Source organism: Schistocerca nitens, chromosome 1 (assembly GCF_023898315.1).
Source record: "Schistocerca nitens isolate TAMUIC-IGC-003100 chromosome 1, iqSchNite1.1, whole genome shotgun sequence".
NCBI lineage: Eukaryota > Metazoa > Arthropoda > Insecta > Orthoptera > Acrididae > Schistocerca > Schistocerca nitens.
The window spans coordinates 312,595,563-312,615,663 of NC_064614.1; the positions used below are offsets into that span (position 1 = coordinate 312,595,563).

The 20,101-nt window shown below is 42.5% G+C and overlaps 1 protein-coding gene across 1 annotated transcript in view; it reads right to left on the minus strand.

Annotated features, from left to right (window-relative positions):
- LOC126244741 (discoidin domain-containing receptor tyrosine kinase B-like) overlaps positions 1-20,101 on the minus strand; it is a 285,697-nt gene that overhangs the window by 227,061 nt on the left and 38,535 nt on the right. Inside the window, exon 2 of the mRNA XM_049948267.1 lies at positions 16,076-16,213. Coding sequence (XP_049804224.1) covers positions 16,076-16,172 — 97 coding nt within the window. The 5' untranslated portion in view covers positions 16,173-16,213. The remainder of the gene's footprint in view (positions 1-16,075; positions 16,214-20,101) is intronic.

The following is a 20,101-nucleotide window of genomic DNA, read 5'->3' on the forward strand; positions in this document are numbered from 1 at the left end:
GGAATAGTTTTCTAAACATAGTAACGAGAGTAAATTGGGACTGAAGTACTGCCAGGTTGAAATGTTATCTGATAAAGTGTGCCTTTAATTATTACGAGTGCGGTAGTACAGATCGAAAGGCGCCCATACGATTGTTTGTGGGGGAGGGGATGGGCGAGATGCAACAACTAATACGCTACCCTGGCGTCGCTTTAGGGTGCATGTGTACATCGTAGATGTTTGAGACTCCATTTGATTTAAGCTCTTGTCCTTAAATTTGAGGCAGGATCCTCCGTTTCATTCCATCCTGAAGTGCTATTCCAATACAGCCAGACAGCTTGTGCAATGCTTTTCGAGTTTAGGAGGAAATACCTAGTCGGCTGAGGTGCGTATGTTAGTCCGAGCGTATGGTAGTCCGAGAAGTCTGCTTAGGGTTTAGCGCATCTGACTAATGAGCAGGAGACTGCTCAACAGACGTAGGCTCAAACAATGGTTCAAATGGCTCTGAGGACTATGGGACTTAACTTCTAAGGTCATCAGTCGCCTAACTAACCTAAGGACATCACACACATCCATGCCAGAGGCAGGATTCTAACCAGCGACCGTAGCGGTCACGCGATTCCAGACTGTAGCGCCTAGAATCGCACGGCTACCCCGGCCGGCCAACACACGTAGGTTCCAAACCCAGCGTCGGTATAAATTTTCATTCGGACCTTCAGTCTGCCCTTCTACGTTATAAATGTTTGTCATTTGAAAAGGTCTCTTGAACTATATAGTTTCGTTTGTTATGAAAGTAGTCATAAAAAGTTGCACTTCTCAGAATGTTAAAAACACGCGTGCCTCCATGATAGCTAGGAGGAGACCGCAACCAGTTGCCCCTAGCCTCCCAGATGTGGGTGCCCTTGGGGACTAGTAATAGGCATACATAGAGTTCTTATTCTTAAACATCTCTTTTTAATCCGAATGAAACTTCTTCACACGAAACTAAAACATTTCCTACGGCCTATAACCCAAATTGGGACCGCTAAGGGCGAAAAGTAATACACTGCACGCCATCTACTACATCTATCGCAAAGCATCTTAATGAACTTCAGTTCGAAAAAATCGATGAAATGGCCTGACATGACGTGAGGAATATGGGAGAGAGATCCTCCTTCACCACTATGTCTGACCTCCCACGCTCCGTCGCTTCCTCTCCCTCCACCCCCCCCCCCCCCACCTCTCTCTCTCTATCTCTCTCTCTCTCTCTCTCTGTATCTCTCATCGGTAAAATTGTTCGGTTATCTACATCTAATAACCGAAACCCATCATTCTCTAGATCTTGTTCTGGGGTTATGTAGGTGTGAAATTCTATGTCTGTAAAGTTTGAATATTCTTATCTTCAGTATAATTGTCGTCCAATTGTTTTGATTGTAATTATTGCCTCTCTCTCGCGCTCGCTCGCTCCCCACTACTGTCGTACCGTCCTATTTCAACTATATTGACACCGTTTTCCTTCCCTATCTGCCATGACGACAACCCCTCACGGATGGCCCCATTGATCACAGTTTCCACAAAGGAACGTACCAAAGATGGACGTTAATTAGGATGCTTCAAATGGCTCTGAGCACTATGGGACTTAACATCTGAAGTCATCAGTTCCCTAGACTTAGAACTACTTGAACCTAACTGACCTAAGGTCATCACACACAACCATGCCTGAGGCAGGATTCGAACCTGCGACCGTAGCGGTCGCGCGGTTCCAGACTGAAGCGACTAGAACCGCTTGGCCACACCGTCCGGCACGCTCTCCGGATTTATTCCATTAATCCTATCTGGTAAGGATTCCACACCGCGCAGCAGTAGTCCCAAAGAGGACGGGCAAGTGTAGTGTAGGCAGTCGAACCTGCGACCGGAGCAGCAGCGCGGTTCACGGCTGAAGCGCCAAGAACCGCTCGGCCAAATAAGGATGCAGTAAGTGGAAAATATTGGCACATCAGTACGCACTGTGAACTAAAAACACACCCGCATATCATACTGCCTTTTTACGGAAGATGCACTACGAAGTAATTACTCGTAGCTTCCGTACGTATACTGGTACTATTCTCCGAACCACCAAACGTTCATTTCGACGGGATGTAGTGTAAGTACGGTGAGAAACAAGGATAAAGAGGTCCGAAAAGGCATTCAGTTCGGCCACTGCCCTGCTGTAGACCGCCAGGGAAGCAAACGCGAGTAAATAAAGTTCGGTTGCAGAAGCTGAATTTTAGAAGCGCCGTCTCTGAATAAAACATGTCGCAATATGTAAATAAAAGCGCTGGCAGGGGCCGCGCTACGCGGCGTCGTTCCGCGTATCGTAAAACAATATACGATCGCGTGGAGGCGGGCCGCGGCGCCTGCGTCACTGCTTAGTGCCACATGTGGCACCCCCGCACCTCGCGGCGTCTTCCGGTGAGCGGAAGAGGAGGCCATCCGTCGCGTCAGCGGAACGCGCCAGTTACGCCCCCACAGAGCTGCGAGGAGAAAAGGCAACAGCACGTGCGCTGCCGCACGGCGATCTACGCGTAGCAGTTGGTGTCACAGGCACTTCGCTGTCACTTCCCCGAAGCCCTAGAAGCCACTGAGGTGTAATAAATGGTAAACCGATAAAGGAGAAGGGGTCTTCCACTAGATTACTTTGCCCGGGGCGAGATAATAACTATAAACGTTAAGGAGCTCACGACTGTCTTTGGTGTGTATAGCGCACCACAAAAGTAAGGTTTTCTTTAGAAACAACAGACGACAATGTGCATATTATACAGAAATATTCTAGATGATTTCAGAACGAATGTTCATTCTGCAGCTGAGTTTGTACTGATTTGAAAGTTTTAAACAGATTAAAGCTGTGTCGCGGACTGGGACTTTAAACGAGATCCGTCACTTTTCGCGAGGAAGTGTTCTATCCACTGAGTTATTCAGGCGTGTTACACAAAACCCACCCTTAGGACTGTACTAACACCAACAGTTCTTTCCTACTTTCCAAACTGCACGGATGTAAGCTACTCCGGCCCCTCCTGCTGGTCTGGTATCCATGAAAGCGAAGATATTGGTAAAAAATTTTATGGAAGTGTGAGACGAGCACTGGCAGAAGCAAAACTGTGACGACGAATCGTGAGTCATGTTTGCTCACTCAGCCCGCAGAGCGTGTGCCCCGTGAAGAGCTAGATATAGGTTTCATGCACTGATCCTACACATAGTTTTATCAGCCAAGAAGTTTTGTTCAGGTTGCTCTTCATTTGTCAAAATCTCTGTGGTCGTCTAAAGGAAAAACACCCATGTAGAAGATTTACTGCTTTTCCTCTACACGTATTATCGTTTAAAACAGTGCTTTTACTTGGAGGTCATCAGCTGAATGAAATATATTACAGTTTTCAGCCACTTTGCCAACTGCTAAACGACTTCGTAATGAGCCTTGCTCAGAAGCACATCAAATGTAAATAAAAAAACAAAATTAAAAAAACGTGTGTCACAGAAGTGGCCTACATTCCCATTTTCAATCCTCTATTTGTTTTAGGAGAGTGCGTCCTTGTTATTTGCAGATGAAGTCACTGCTGTTCAGATGCAATTAGTCTCCTGTTGTTGGTGGTCCATGAGAGAGCTCTGCGGATGGCGTACATGGTGGATACAGGATGATTTTTTGCGGTGCTCCCGGGTGCGACTTTTAGGCATGAATGAGACAATACGGACAACGGTCTTATCTGCTGTGAACGCTAATTCTAACTCTAAAGTATGCTGTTTTGCATCATATTTAACTTTACGCGAACTGTCGTAATGCAAAAGCTGAATTCTGATCAACAATCTATACTTTGGTATCCATTCCAGAATCATCAATCACATGTTAAGAGCTGTTGTAACCATTTTTCACTCTTCTGTTTCGGTTAAAAAGATTTTTAAAAAAGCAAAACAGAATATTTCATGTAACTTAAATGTTAACAATTCTTTAATTTTCCATATATTTCTTCCCTCCAGATTCTGTGTAGAAGCTCCTTATTCCTCACTTTATCAGTCTACCTAACTTTCAACATCCTTCTGTAGCACCACATGTCAAATGCTTCTCTTTTGCTTCGGTTTTTCCACAGTCCATGTTTCACTACCATACAATTCTGTGCTCCAAACGTACATTCTCAAAAATTTCGTCCTCATATTACGACCTATGTGTTATACTAATAGACTTTTCCTGGCCAGAAATTTCCTTCTTGTTAGTGCTGATCTGTAAAGTTTTATTGTCTGTGATATGTCTGAAGAATACTACAGATCTCATTCCAATGCAGTCAGATTCTATGTGGTTAAAAGTAGCAATATAATTTCAATTTGGAACAACATTATCATTCGTTTGCCGTTAGTTCGTTAAGCTATCGTCTCACTGTTTGAAAGTAAAACGTAACGTAACTTTGCTATCATACTTCGCACTAGCTGCATTCATTTCAACGTATCAATCTTTACTGACAGGTAGCTAAAGCAAATTTTAAATCTGTCAGCCGCGCAGTGATTTCTTTCAAGAACATATAGCTCCACAACTTATTTCAAATATTAAAGCAGAGCGGAGTAGCTGTTTCCTTCGCCCAGGTAAAAATCGACTGTAGGACCATCACGAACATTGTGGGGAAGAATTAGGAAACTGTATCAATTTGTATATTTTCTGTATAACTCAGAAGTTACATACACAACAGCATACAGATTTCATAAGTGACAGTTGACCACTGTAACTTTTGATTGCTGATGAGAAAGTTTTCCAGAGTATTACAGATACCTAGTCTTTGCCTTTAGTTATTAATCATTTACAGAGTGTCAGGTCCAGTTCAGAGTAATCAAACATCACATACTCGGTAAAATTTACGCAGTTAATGTTTATATTCGAAAGTAGTATAGTTACGGCACTTCAGGTCACAGCTGCCAGTGAACGTAAAGTTACACCCTGTAGAGCCACACAGACAGCACGTTAACACGCATTAAACTTAACGAAGTAACTGATTCTAATTTCAAGGTCAAGGAGTCCGTCCTAAGATTTGTCCTCTTGCTTATTGCGACGTTCACTTGCGGCACTGCTTTTGTACTGATATATTTATAGAATACCAAGCTGCCGTACGATGCTGACACCCCGTTCAACGTAGCTGCTGTGGAAACTGGCTTGGTAAGTTAATTCACAGTTCGGAGGAAGATACTGAATTTCGACTTTAAATGAGGCCATATCTTGCGAAGATGGATACTGGTCATACCATCAATGTGCTTAGCGTTGAACGCGTTGGATAACAGAGAAATCGCTCGAGGCACTACAAAAATCAGCCTACACTATTTTGAAGTGCAGGACTTTAAACCATTTATCAAAGGAGCCGTGCTGCATTGAGCCTTGGCCTGCGAATGCAGGCGAACATTCCAATTTCTCTTGCAAGATGCATCACGACAACGAAGTGATAAAAAACAGGAGGACATCATGTATGAAGACGTTGTGGGTGTCTTTCGCGTAGAGGCACTCGGCACCAGGAGTGCAAAAACCTGTTAGCTAAGGCACTAAATATTTCCAAAGCTCCTTGGATTTGGAGTCTGTACTAACCGGCTTCCATACTTAGCAGTCTAATAATTCTCTGCCGACTATGGACCATTTTGTATCTTCTCAGTCCTTTTCCGTCCTTCTCCTGTGGGGACAATGGATAAGCATCGTGCTGCTCGATGGGGTACTGGAAACACAAGCAGATATGGGCTTGTCCATAACTATATGTTAGGCATTGCAAACTACTGTAATATCTATATCACAAAGCCTTAGAATTCTGAGCTTAAGAACTACTCGTTGAGCTCTCGGATTACGAGTGGAAGTGATACGAATGAATACAATATAGCATTCACGTGCTTGGAAGCCGTCAGTTGCAGTGTTGCCACCGCACGCAGTCAGGCACCGATATCTTTTGTACTTGCCAAATGGAATTAGACATTATAATGACAACTACGTTCCTCCTTCATAAAACTGATGAGCAGAAGGAGCAGAAGGAATGAATGAAGCCTCACGCATCCGCAGACACAGGAACGGCTGTAAATTTACAAGGACGCCAGTTGAGAAAGAAGCGTCTCGGATGGAAGTGGAATACCACGATGTTAAGCAATGCTAAGGTATTAAGTTCTACACATTGACAATCAGTTGGATGGTGAGCACAAAGAGGGTGCGGAGTCGGCATAGTTGTGTTGACGGCAAAACGCTCACCGTATGTTTTCGATCATCAAACCAACAATGAGAGGTAGTGCGACAGACACCGCCAATCGCGGAGTCCCTCAATGCTTCCTGGGATAACAGGTGAGGGCTGAACTCCGAGACTGAACGGGGAACTTACCCGCTAATGGTCTCTCTCTGCGCTTCGTTGTACAGGTATCTTTGGACATCGAAATCCGAGGCAGTCGATATTGTCCATACTCAGATGGATGTTGTCAGTTCATATAACCACTTTAAGGAGTCCACGTCTAGGGTGCTATGAGACACCTGTTTACTGCTGTCCAAGACGTCAGCACAACATCGGCGCCCAACTCTGTGGAGAGTCATGAATATGACATTGCGCTCTGCTGGTGGCTTGGCTTGCTGCATGCGTGAGACTTGGTACTGGTAGCGAGGCACGTCCTCAAGCTTCTATAACTATTGTACGAGTGTTCGATCGCATGACGAAACGGGAGTATTAAAGTCAACAACCCAATGAAGAGAGATGAAACTAGACTGAACACCGTGAGAGTTATTCTGTCTGCTTAATCTACTTTTATGTTTGTTCTGTGCAACAAGCCGTGCGTGAACACATACATAAACTATTTCTACTCTTATGTTTCTTTTATGCAACCAGCGTTGAGTGAACATATTCATACACAATTTGTCTGTTACGCGGACACGGATATCCGCTGAAATACGGTGAGTTAAAGTATGTCCTAGTAATAGTTATTATTAATGACGCTCTTATACAGCTGCATGAGCAATTATTATAATGTTTCTAGATTAAATGTATTTTCTCATAAAGTACGTGAACTAAGTGTTCCACTTACTTTCATCTCTACTCTGATATTTGATCTATATTTTCTGGTCTACACAATATTTTCGTCCACATTTTCACGATGGCCCAAGAAACGCTAAATGCTTCACTCACTTGTTCATTACTTCAAACATGTGTATTTTTGATGTTTTGCTACTTTAATGGCGACGAATTTCTGTTTATTGTTATTACTCCTAAACCTCAAATGCATTTTTCCAGTGCTTTAATGCCCACGAATTTTAAACGAATGTATTGGAATCTTGAAAAAAAAAATCCCAAAAATTTCCTTGAGATTATTGTTTTGCTTACTTCTTTCTTGATTTCCTTTCAGTGGGTGGTACCTCAAAATTAGATTTTGGTGTGACAACTAAAAAAAAAAAAAAAGAAAAGAAAATATGAAAATCGTTTCGGGAGGAAAATGAACTAACATTTTCTACGCCGGTAGTCTGACAACTGTTTAGAGACCGATGGGCGAAGGAAATACTTTATATGGCAGCATTAGTGATAGAATATATACATCAAAACCGTCAGAATTTGGTAGGAAGTAAGTCCAGTGTTTAACGTTCCGTCGACAGAGAGGTCGTTAGAAACCGAGAACAATGTCGGATTATTAAAGGGTGGGGAAGGAAATCGAGCGTGCCCTTTGAAAGGGACCATCCCGGACATTGCCTTAAAATATTTAGGAAAATTACGTGAAACCTTCATCTGGATGGTCGAAGGTGGATTTGAAACGTCGTCGTCCCAAATGCGAGTCCTGTACGCTATCCACTGCGCCACCTCGCTCGGTGGCAGGTCTTGGAGAACTTCTTATTTTTACATATGGGTCTTAGTTGGTTGGCCGATTCTATTTCTAGGCGAGCAAAAACGCGTCGTTAACTTCTCTTTATCTGTATGGCCTCAGAAGAAAACCTTGTGATGTGATAGGTGAACCGAATAATTCTTTACACGTTGACGCTAACTAGTATCTCAAGACTCGACGCAGGCAAAGTTTTCGGTGCTGTTGCTAACTAGCAGAGGAGGACTCACAGAACAACACGACGAAATCATCCAAGAAAGCGTCAAGAACTTTATAGCTGGAATATAATCACGGGGGTACCTGTGGGCTGGGCCGCTACACGTACGGTCTCTCACCGCAGCTTTTGTTACATCACACATGCAATCCAGTATCAAGTTTTTTTTTCTATTGCGGTTTTACGGTATGATCAGCATAAGAATGTTTTATTGAGGAACGGCTTCCATGTCTAATAAGGTCAATTGTTTGGCACCTGAGGATGTTACTTACAGTCACGAAACGAATTGTGAATCAATAGGAGATCAAAAAATCATCTCGTGGCAGCGACTGCGGTAATTTATTTATTCTGTAGTTGTAACTGTCCCACTCACTTCGTGCTCTGAAAATAGTGTGTGTCTATGTGACTGGTGAAGTCTGATACATCAACCTGACACTCGGAAAGCCGCGAAATACAGCACACAGTTTGCTTTGAGAATTCCGTAAATTTGCAGATGTCAAATGAAACGTATTCGCAGTTGCGAATTCGAACAGCCACCAACTTTGTAAGGCAACGACGACAGCGAAAATTTGTACCGGACTGACACACGATCTCGGATTTCCTGCTTTAATCGAACGCTCGCCGTAACCACTCTGACTAACCACACACGACCGACGGCCACACCCAGACTTCCATACGTCGTCGTTTGCGTGTGTCCGAAGGACACTGCTACGTTCTTTGTGAACAACACATGCACTGAAGTGCCGTTCGAGATATAAATTTAGCCCTTTTAAAGATACCTTTCTTTCTCCTCAACAATCTTCCCGCATATAGTGTTAAGGAAACTTTAGACTACCTGTAGTTGACAAGCTGGTAATACGCAGTCCTTATTCCATATTTTCAGGGAACGGAAATACAGCACCTGTAATTTGGAAGAAACTACCTTATAGTGGCTTTGACGGGTGGGTTTCGTGACCTCGAGTATCCACTTCGAACCCTGTGCTTTTGGCAGCAGTGCTACACTGTATAGTCACTCGAGAACTGCGCGGTTGGTCGATGGGAGACTGCTGAACTACCATCCAGGCGTCAGGTGACCGCAACGACTGTCAGCTACTGTATATCGCCGTGGTAACATCGTACTGTCATTCACACGGTATTTCAACCATCGGTAGAGCACTGTGATCATGATTTCGACGATGTGGAAATTCGTTCGCATTTATATGTCTAACAATATGAACAGTCCCTTGAGGGGTTATTGGTCCCTAGGTGGATGATAGGGGAACGCTCCCCAGAATGACAACAATGGGATAGAGCAAACTGTCGGACAACATGTGTTGCGGACCATAGTGAGTAGCTACTCTCTTGCAGAGAGAGAGGACCCTCAAAAGCTAAGGGAGATAACCTCGACAGACAACATCTTTGAGTTCAGTTGCAATCAAGGGAGGAGCCCTCCCATCGGGATAGGGTGTATGGACCGATAACCCATGAACCTGAAGCTAGCATATCACAGGAACTTCAACAGAGAGTACTAATTAATAATCGGTGCCGGTCGCTATGGCCGAGCGGTTCTAGGTGCTTCAGTCCGGAATCGCGATGCTGCTACTGTGGTAGGTTCGAATCCTGCCTCGGGCAGTTAGGTTTAAGTAATTCTAAGTCTAGGGGACTGATGACCTCAGATGTTAAGTTCCATAGTGCTTAGAGCCATTTGAACCATTTTGAACTAATAATATGGACGGATTTAAAGATAGCAATTTTGGCGATGAAACTGGTAACACGAATAGGATTCTGGAATGTGAGAACAATGTGACAAACAGGAAAACAAATGAAGTAGTACAAGAAATGAAACTACACAGATTAGAAATCTTAGGATTAAGTGAACCAAGAATAACACGATTTGGAGAAAAAAGAATAGAGGTAGGGCATATCATTCTTTATTCTTGAAGAAAGGATGAAATCCATAGTGAAGGAATGGCATTAGCACTAGACTGGGAAGCAAAGAAGTCTCTGATAGAGTGGAACTCAATTAAAGAGAGAATCACAGTCGCTCGCTTTGCAGCGAGGTTAAGACCACTGATCATTGTACAACGTTACGCACCAACAGAAATGTCTGAGGATGACGAGAAAGACAAGTTTTTATGGCAAACTCCAAGAAACACTACAAAAGAGTCGAAAAGGGAATACCCTCCTGTTGATGGGTGACTTCAATGCAAAAATTGGGAATGACAACCATGGAGTAGAGCAGATTATGCAGCAACATGGGTTGGAAACCTGTAATGACAATGGTGAACGTCTCATAGACTTGTGCGGTATGTTTAACCTGATCATTGGAGGGTCTATGTATACGGATAAGATATGTCAATTAACGTTGAACTGCTATCCGAAGAATAAATCGCTAAAGCAGCCAAATGCATAAAAAACGGAAAAGCAGAAATTTTTCATCCACTGCTGACAGCCAAAGTAGCGAATGATTGGAAAAAAGGCATGCTTGTCAAGGTCCCCAAGATAGCAGATCTGTCGGTTTGTGATAATTGGAGAGGCTGTCAATCCCAAGCAAAATCCTCTCGCGAATAATACTAAATTCGATAAAAACGTATGTACACAAGAAAATAGGAAGAGAACAAGCAGGATCCAGGGAAGGCTGCTCTTGCATTGACCAGAGAATAGTTGCTGAATATTCATATGAATACCAATCACTGCTTTACATGCTGTTTGTAGACATTGAAAAAGAATCCGACATTATAATTAGAACAAAAATATAGGGCTCACTGCAAACTTTTGAAATTCCCAAGAAAATAATTTCTCTTGTCAGTGCACGTATGAAAACTACTAGTGCCAGGTTTAACATCAAGTCCTGCTTTCAGATCAAATAGCAGTGAAAGCAGCAGGTTACCGATACTATTTAACATAGTACTAATTCTTGTAATGACGCAAGCAATAGATAAAGGGAGATGAATAACATTGAGCAATGGAACACACCCAGAAGACCTAGATTTTGCAGAGGACCTCCGCCTTCTACCCCTTAGCCTCAACGACATGAAAGAGAAACAATAAGATCTGAAATCTGCTTGGAAGAAACTCGGCTTGAAAATTAATGCCGAAAAACAAAAAACATACGGGAAAATGATACCAACACCACAGAGCTTAAACCTAAAGGCGCCAGGTAATCGAAAAGGTGGATAAATTTGGCTACCTTGAAAGCATGAGCACACCATATGGCGGTTGGTTCAACAGAGGACAACAACAGCCGCATCAACAAAGCCAAAGGCGCTTTTACAACTGTCCGCTCTACCTGGAGATCGAAGGGAATAACATTGAGGACCAAAATGCGGATATTTGAAAGTAACGTAAAGTCTGTGTTCCTATACGGGTGTGAAACATGGAAAGTGACAAATTGCATAATCCATAAGCTGCAGATATTGAACAACACGTATTTGAGGAACATCCTGTGGATATGGTGACCAAATGTCATCTCTAATGAAACAGTCTGGGAAGGAATCAATCAGAAGCAGACTGAACTGCAAATGAGAGGCAGGAAGTGGCGATGTTTACGACATACATCTTGGAGAGTTACGAAATGAACACATTGCGAAGGAAGCACTTCATAGGGAAGACGGAGACGAGGCAGGCCCGGAATGACGCGGAGACGATCAGTTGAAGCAGAAGTTCAACAGCAAGGAAAAGTATGGGAAGAGGTGAAAAAACTAGCAGAAGGCAGAACAAGATGGCGATCCTTTGTTGTAGTTCTATGCTCCATATAAGAAAGTTAAAACAATTATTAATAATAATAATGATAACAATGGCACTTAGTAGTTGGTTGAAATAAACAGATTACTACTTAATCAATTTATGTGCTTATAAACCAGTTTCATTTGCGTTTGTAGATACTGATTCGTGTTTTCCGTCCCGATTCTCATTCTCGTAGTTTTAGTTGGCCTATGTATTCATTCTACAAGATGTAAAATTGCAGGAACGTAACAACACGAAAAACACAAGAATGTATAGTAGTGTAAAAATAAATAAGAAGTGAAGTAACTACATGAGAATGATTGAAATAGTAAGGTGTTCATAGATATCAGTTAAAAAAGTAAAATAAAAAAATGGAAATATGTTGCAACACAAACTAATTTTTAATCTTACAAAATTGGAAAAATATATCAGATTTGCTAATGGCATTCTCTCTCTTTAACACTCAGGAAGTCTCAATTACAGTCGTATCTGTAGAACTTTTAATAAGAGTTTCATGTGAACTACCAGTCATTCATCTCTTTACTCGGTGTTCTCCATTATCTAACATTTGCCAGTACTTTGCGGCATCCAAGACCTTAGAGCAAAACCAGTTGTTAACTGCCCACAGAGGACTTTGGGCTGCGAGGTTTCCTTTCAGTAGAGGCCCCCGTGTTTCCACCGGTGGCGTTGCCAATACCAGTCTTAAAGCGGACGGGCCACTTGGCTCACAAAAGCCGGCGTGTTGCGTAAAGCAAACCAGCTTACTGAATAACTGATGCTAAGCCCCAGGAAAGGACCGCCTTTTCGAGAGCGGGCGCTGCCTGCCGCCGGCTTAGGGTGACTTACGTAACGCTGTGTCCCGCCAGCTCACCGCCAGAGGCAAGGACAGGCTTACTGACCGCCGGATCGTCAGTCTGGGCCAGACCCTGGTGCCGCCACTCGGTACAGCCGCTGATTGTGAGAGATGGGAGAAAAGTGACCATAACGAACGCCTTTAATATTCTGCGCATTCTCTGCCTATATTCGCAGTGATCCTGTCATTGCAGAATCTAAACTTTCTGCTATCTGTAAAAATACTTTGGTTGACCAGCATTAATACTATTTAATTCCATAAGTCCACCTGAAAACCACTCTATTTCTACAACCTCTTTCTTTGTACTTTAACTTGCACCCAGTAGATTTCGTTCGAGTCCTTTGAGCTTCTTTATTCCTCCCGTACACGTCTTGTCAGTTTTCATGTGAATCCTACTTTGCTCCACGTTCCTTCTTGAATAAGTCACTGTCATGGAGTTCTTAATATGTGACGACATCTTTTTGAAGATCCCACCAATTTCGAAGAACCAGGGCCCCTTCTTTTCGTTCTATGAAGTACGTAATAATCCGCTTGGTCAAACTAGTTGGTCTCATTCGTGCTATATGTCCCAGAAACAAAAAGTCCTCCGCTATGTTAATCCTTTTGTAGTATCTGTAATTCCTGGTGTTGGTGGTAATCTGTCTTCTGTTGTAGCACTAAATAGTCTACGAATATCATTTATACTAAATGAATAACCCATAATGAGATGAATTAAGATTTTACGATTATTTATCCACGTTTTGTAAAATGACGACTTTCTCGTTCTTCTCTATTGTTTTCATTTCCTACAGAGCTCACTAAGTGACGGAAATAAGGAAAAATAGCTGAAGTTATTCATCCGGAGAAAGGGTAAATTTCTGAAATCTGAGGATATAATTATGACCTTTATGGGAAGACTTTAGAGCCTTCGATGATTCTCATGTAGCACCACATTTCCAGTTATCGCTTAGTGGCTTCGTTGGTGCCTAAATGTCATATTGTGTCATACAAAATTTAAGTGACTAACCGCAAAAGTGTCCGGTAAAGAAGAAAGATTTTTCTATTGCATTGCCTTTAGGGTAAGTGTAGTTATTTATTCTCGCAGTGTAACACAAGAAATTCGCAGCGGGTGAATGAGAGTATGACTGCTCTTATGGTACTGATATGATCCGTTCTGACAGTTATAGCGAATAACCCTTAACCAGCTTGGTCAATCTTTAAATTTCAGTAAAATACGTTTACAACAGAACAGATGTTCCGTTTATCAAGCATTCTACTGTTAGTGACCAACTCATTACAGTTCATAAATTTACACGTTTGTAGTCACAGTTACTAACGTCAGTAGACAGCCTAATTTTCTTCACTATCTATGACATATCTGGGATAAAATGCGTATCTGGATATATGTCAAAAAGAAATATTAAGAAAAGCTACTTCTATTTTTCTCTGCAACCATAGGCTGCTGCATAGAAACGATTTTGGTTTTGTTTGCGGTTCTTATGTACATACTGAATCGATCGCTTCGCCACACTGCTATATTGTATCTCCAGCACTTGTTCACTTACATCTGAGGGTGAGTTTACTTCAAATTGTGGCCAATCAATTCGTATAGGATCGACAGCTAGCTTCCAAATGTGGACATTCTGCTACTATTCTGCTTCCTACGGGACTGTAAATGGTAAACGTATGATTTAGAACTTACAAACGTACGTGATGTTTGTTTAATTAAAGAGCCTGGAATTAATTACAAGCTGTCTGTTCGCCAATATGGCAATCTCCATTTGCATTAACAATTTTAAAGGGCGTGCTAAAGATATGTTGTTTGACGCTTACGTTACGCTGACAATCACTTGCTGCAGTTATTCCTTATTTATGGTACCTGAAAACAGAAGATTCAAATTTCAAAAGAACGTGGCTGCAATTAGTTATGAAACCGCAATGTACGTGGAAGAAAAACCGGCACGAATAATGCTTCAACTTCTTTCCACTTCTTTTCGTACAAGTAACTATATGAATAACATATAAGAAGGAAAGTTTTCACCGAGAGCGTTATGTTAAACTTTCGAGACTATTCGGCTTTCCCCATAAATGGGTCCATACTTCAACACCTGACCTGCTGCCCAGACGAAAATAAACATTAATGGTTTGGTCTTGCCGCAAGTACTTGGATGTACTAACCAACCTAAAAACATACGACTTGTAGTAGCTATAGTTATTAGTTTGCAAATGACTTAAGTACTGACGGAATGTTTTTCAGTTCACTGCCTCAGTCACCAATAAAATTATCATCACTTATACTTGTTGCAGTGGCTGTGGGAAATCTTTTTCAAGTCCAAGCAAATTTTAAGATGTAGCTGTTCTTGTTACTGCGAGGTGTGGATCCAGAGTTTGATTCTAGATGGAGGGAGGGATGGATCACATTTTCTTACAGTCTCCCTCCCCACTCCTACCTCCAAAAGCCTCACTTACTGTTCACATAGCTTTTAACATGCCACAGACGTCTAGGTTATAATAATAACAAGAGTAAAACATTTTAATGCAGTAACTGATTTACATGAGTGAGTGCACTCCCTTAGCATAACTTCTAAGAAATTTCATTTCAGAGAACTGCAGTATTTGAAAAACATTTGTCCAAAAATTTGAAAAGGGCATGGGACATGAAGTTGGCGTGAGAAATATAACCGCAACAAACTGTTACATTTTTTGACAACATTGAAACTTACATAATATACAATCAGAGTGCGCTTTCACAATTGTCAACATCTTACAGAGTGCTACGATTACGAACACAGGTCTGCAGAGGGAAACACTTTTTCTGTCAATCATTTCCGCACGCGTTCCAGACGCCTACTTTTGTAATTTTTATTATTCGAGGAGCAGATGTTCTTCCCCATCTGTCTCAGATCATTCTACTTCCTGCGCTTCACCGGTTCTACACGTGGACTCTAAACGTATCGGCATTGTAGTCAGCAGCAGATTAGCTTGTGAACGTTCCCCACGGGTGGCCAGGACGCAGGTCTATCCATGTGGGCTTGGAATTGTATAGAATTCCTCGGCATATTTTCAGGCTCTTCATTCTTTACAGCTTATTTAAGAAATTGGGAAATATGTATATGTAAAAACATATAACCTTTTAGGAGAGGAGGTAACATCTACATGTGTCCTCCCCCTCTCTCCACCCCCCCTCCCCAACCGCTTTGCCCGATTCTTTTTGCAACAGCCCTACGAAAGGGACTCTGAAACGAGAATACAACACAATGTCGCTCTTTGAAGCCCAAAACAACAGGGCAAACGGTACCGTGGTGGTGGGAAATCAACATACGCTACCTAATACTGAGGCTTTAAATTTGTGAGACGTTTAAATAGAGTTCGTAGTTTCTATGTTCTTGCACATTTACTGCCACTCAAAGGTTCATTATGTTAGAAGATTCGTTAAAGCCTGTGTTGAGGAGGACAACAGTACAGACGCACCACGAAACTAAGCTCTCGACACGTTACCACACCTTGACGTGGTGCTCAGCGTCTCCACTGACCTTGTTGCGCCACTGCTGCTCCGAGTAGCGTGACCACCAGAGCCGTGGTCAGCTGCTGCTGCAGCTGCGCCGCCGGCCGCATACTCGCTACCAGCATCCCACAGCAGACCAGCAGCCACCGCCGATGGCGCCACCACACTGCAGCATAAACAGGATGGGAGATTAGGGCCCTTTCTGCACGTATCCTGTCTCAGCAGCATGTCAGAAACTGACGTCTGACCCTAGACACACTAAATATTCGTTGTAAGTCTGTAGACTACTATCATTTCACAAGTCCACGACTAATTCAGCTGAAGTCTTCTATATAATTGTCCACAGAAATTGTAATTATGCAGAAGTTTAAGTTTTACCACAACTGTGAATTGAAGGGTGAGAATAACTACAATGCATGCCACACATCTGGCCCATTGTGTTTCTCTGAAGGGAGAACAGAGATTTTGCGTGTCTACAAAATCGAGATCGGACGGTGAATCAACGCAGGGGCCAGGAATCCGTATAGATTGTCCCCTGTTTGGACCTTTCATTAACTACGTCATGCTAAACAGGTCTCTAGGGCTGTCATCACTGAGAAAGTGGCTGACAAACGAATACTCGAGTTTGTTTATAGAATCTGTAAGACTGGAGATATAGCATCAGACTTTTGGACAAATATCATCCACACAATTACGAAGACACCAAAGGCAGATAAGTGTGCAAACAATCGTACAATCAACTCAACAGCACAGGCATCAAATTTGCTGACAGGTATAATATACAGGAAGGTGAGCACCTACATCTGCATTGAGGTGACAAAAGCCTTGGGAAATCTCCCAATACCGTGGGGGACCGTCTTTTTCCCGGCCAAGTGCAGCAGCTCGAAGTGCCAATGGAACTCAACACCTCGCTGGAAGTCCCCTGCAGAAACATTGAGCAATGCTGCCTGTATAGCTATTCATAATTTCGAAAATGTTGCTGGTGGGTGGCACAACTATTCGCGCATCATCCATGAAGGTCATCAAATGGACTCCAAATAGCCTAACATAAACATTTCCAGTTAATGATCGGTTCTGTTGGAGCAGAGGACCCAATCTATTCTATATAAACACAACACAGCCCATTATGTAGTCACCACCAGCAGTGCCAGTGCCTTGTTGACAACTTGGAATCACGGCTTCGTGGGATCTGCGCCGCACTCAAATCCAGCCATCAGCACTTACCAAATCGGGGTTCATCTGATCAGGCTAGGGTTTTCAAGCCGTCTTGGGGTCAACAGATATGGCCACAAGCCCAGGAGACGCGCTGCCGGCGATGTCGTGCTGTTATCAATGGCAATCGCTTCGGTTCGTCTACTGCTACAGAACATGAACGCCAGATTTCGCAAGCATTTTCCTAACGGCTATGTTTGTGGTACGTCCCGCATTGATTTCTGGGGTTATTTAACGCAGTGTCGCTTGTCTATTAGCACTGACAACTCTACGCATACGGCGCTGCATGCAGTCCTTAAGTGAAAACTGCGTCGTCCTCGGTGAGAGGTCTAGCCTGAAATCTATTATTCTTAGCACATTCTTGTGGATCTCGGAATACTGAATTCCCTAACGATTTCCGAAATGGAGTGTCCCATGCGTCCAGCTCCTACTACCATCCCGTGTTCAAAGTCTATTAATTCCCGTCGTGTGCAATAATCCCGTCGGAAAACTTTTCACATGAATCACTTGAGTACAAGTAACAGTTCCGCCAGTGCATCACCCTTTTATAGCTCGTGTAAGCGATACTGCTGCCATCTGTGTATGTGTATATAACTTACCCGTAACTTTAGTCACCTCAGAGAACTTTTATATCATACGTTGCTAAACAATGTGAACTGCGTGGCAGCCTACCAATTTTCAGGACCGCTTACCCTTCCATTCCCATATGGAGCGCTGGAAGAATGCTTAAATGTGACCATGCGTACTGTTTTTTATGTAATCTTCGCGTGGTCTGAGGCGTCTTGTCACGGTCCGCGCCGCTCCCCGCGTCCGATGATCGAGTCCTCCCTCGGGCATGGGTGTGTGTGTTGTCCTTAGCGTCAGTCAGTTAGACTGAGTAGTGCGTAAGCTTAGGGACCGATGACTACAGCAGTTTGGTCCCATAAGACCTTACCACAAATTTCCAATTTATGTTATCTTGTCCTTACGGTCCCTGTGGGACACATACATGCTGGGTTGTAGTATGTTCCTCGAGTTATCATTCTAAACCGATACTTGATTATTTCTAATTGGCTTTCTCGGGATGGTTAGCTTTGTTAGACAATGATATCTTTTGGCTTTAGGGGAGGTAAAGGCACCAGGGAGACAATTTTCATGTTCCATTTGATCATAAATACGTACATAGTTTTTTTTTTACTTACAAAAAGAATTAGACTTTGTAAAATGATGGTAGATTTCCAGAAAAGTAATTATAAGCCAAAGGAAAACAGGGGTGACATACAATACGTACAAAAACCATGATGGAACAATTATAGTGGAAGACAAAGAACAATAGGCTCGGATAAAAAGGGTGTAAGACATTGATCCAGTATTTCATCATTTGTGTTCAATCTGTACATGTAGTGTGAAGGGGTATCTGTGATAAAATTCGCTGATGACATTGCTATTCTCAATGAAATTAAGGAGAATGACAGAATGTGATGAATGGAATTGATAGCCTAATGAGTACAGTTTATGGATCAAGAGGAAAATCAGTGAAAGGTAAAAGTAATGAAGCATAGCAGAAATGAGATTAACGATAAACTTAAAATGAAAATTGGTGACCATGAAGAATGGAATTCAGCTATTTTGGACGCAAAACAACGTATTACAGACGAATCAAGGATGATATAGAAAACAGATTAACATAAGCTAAGAGTGAATTCCTACCAAAGTAAGTCTTTTAGCATCAAACACTGTTCGTAGTTTAAGAGAGAAATTTCGTTGATTGTACGTTTAGTGCACAACATTGTTTTAGAAGTGGATCACAGACTGTGGGAAATAGAGGTAATAAAGGAGGTTGAAAATTAGGTGGACTGACAAGAAATGAATTACCGAGCGGGACAGCGCCGTGGTCAGCACACTGGACTCGCATTCGGGAGGACGACCGTTCAATCCCGCGTCCGGCCATCCTAGTTCAGCTTTTCTATGGTTTCCTACATCGCTTAATGCAAATGTCTGGATGGTTCCTTCCATAACGCACGTCGCTTTCATTCTCCATCCTTCCCTAATCCGAGCTTCTGCTCCCTCTTTAATAACCTCGCTGTCGGTGGGACATTAAACACTCATCTCTTACCTCCAAGAAATGAATTCCCCGCGGTATCGGAACTAAAGAAACATATGGAAAACACTGAGAAGGAGAGGATGTCTATTATGACATCTGTCTTAGAGGGTAAATTTACAGGAGAAGTCAGAGAGTGGAATACATAGAACAAATAATTGAGTGCCTAGTGAGCACGTGCTCTTTGAGATGAAGAGACTGACAAAGGAGATGGTCGTGGCTGAGTGTATCAGACCAGTAGCGGGTCCACGACTCTGGCATCATGAGACCACCGACAGGGCCAGTCATATCAGATTACCCTTCAAACGAGGTTAGGTTCCAATGAGAAAACTTATTATGTTGCGAAAGACTTATTCATCAAATCCTTTCTTCTTCATTTCCTGATGTAAAAGGTTATGTTTAATACTAGAATAAGCCTTAACAAATTAAAAAAATTGCTATTTTAGATTTGTTTTACCAGGCCAATTTCATAAGACTTCTCTGTGGAGTCATGATTGTGATCAAAGAACACCCGCTATCGTTCCAGCTTATTACTGTCCAATCATCTGAGAAATCAAGATTCAGCTCCTCCTTTTATTGAACGTGGTAGGAGTACACTATCATTATTCACCATTACGAAAGTTCGAAAGTCCATGCTATCCTATTACTTCCGTGAATGTGAACTTACGTAGCTGCAGAACAGTATTTCATTGCAAATATCTGTTTCATCTGTATCAATTAAACCTGAAATGTTTCGTGAAACAGCTCTGAGAGATCGTTGCT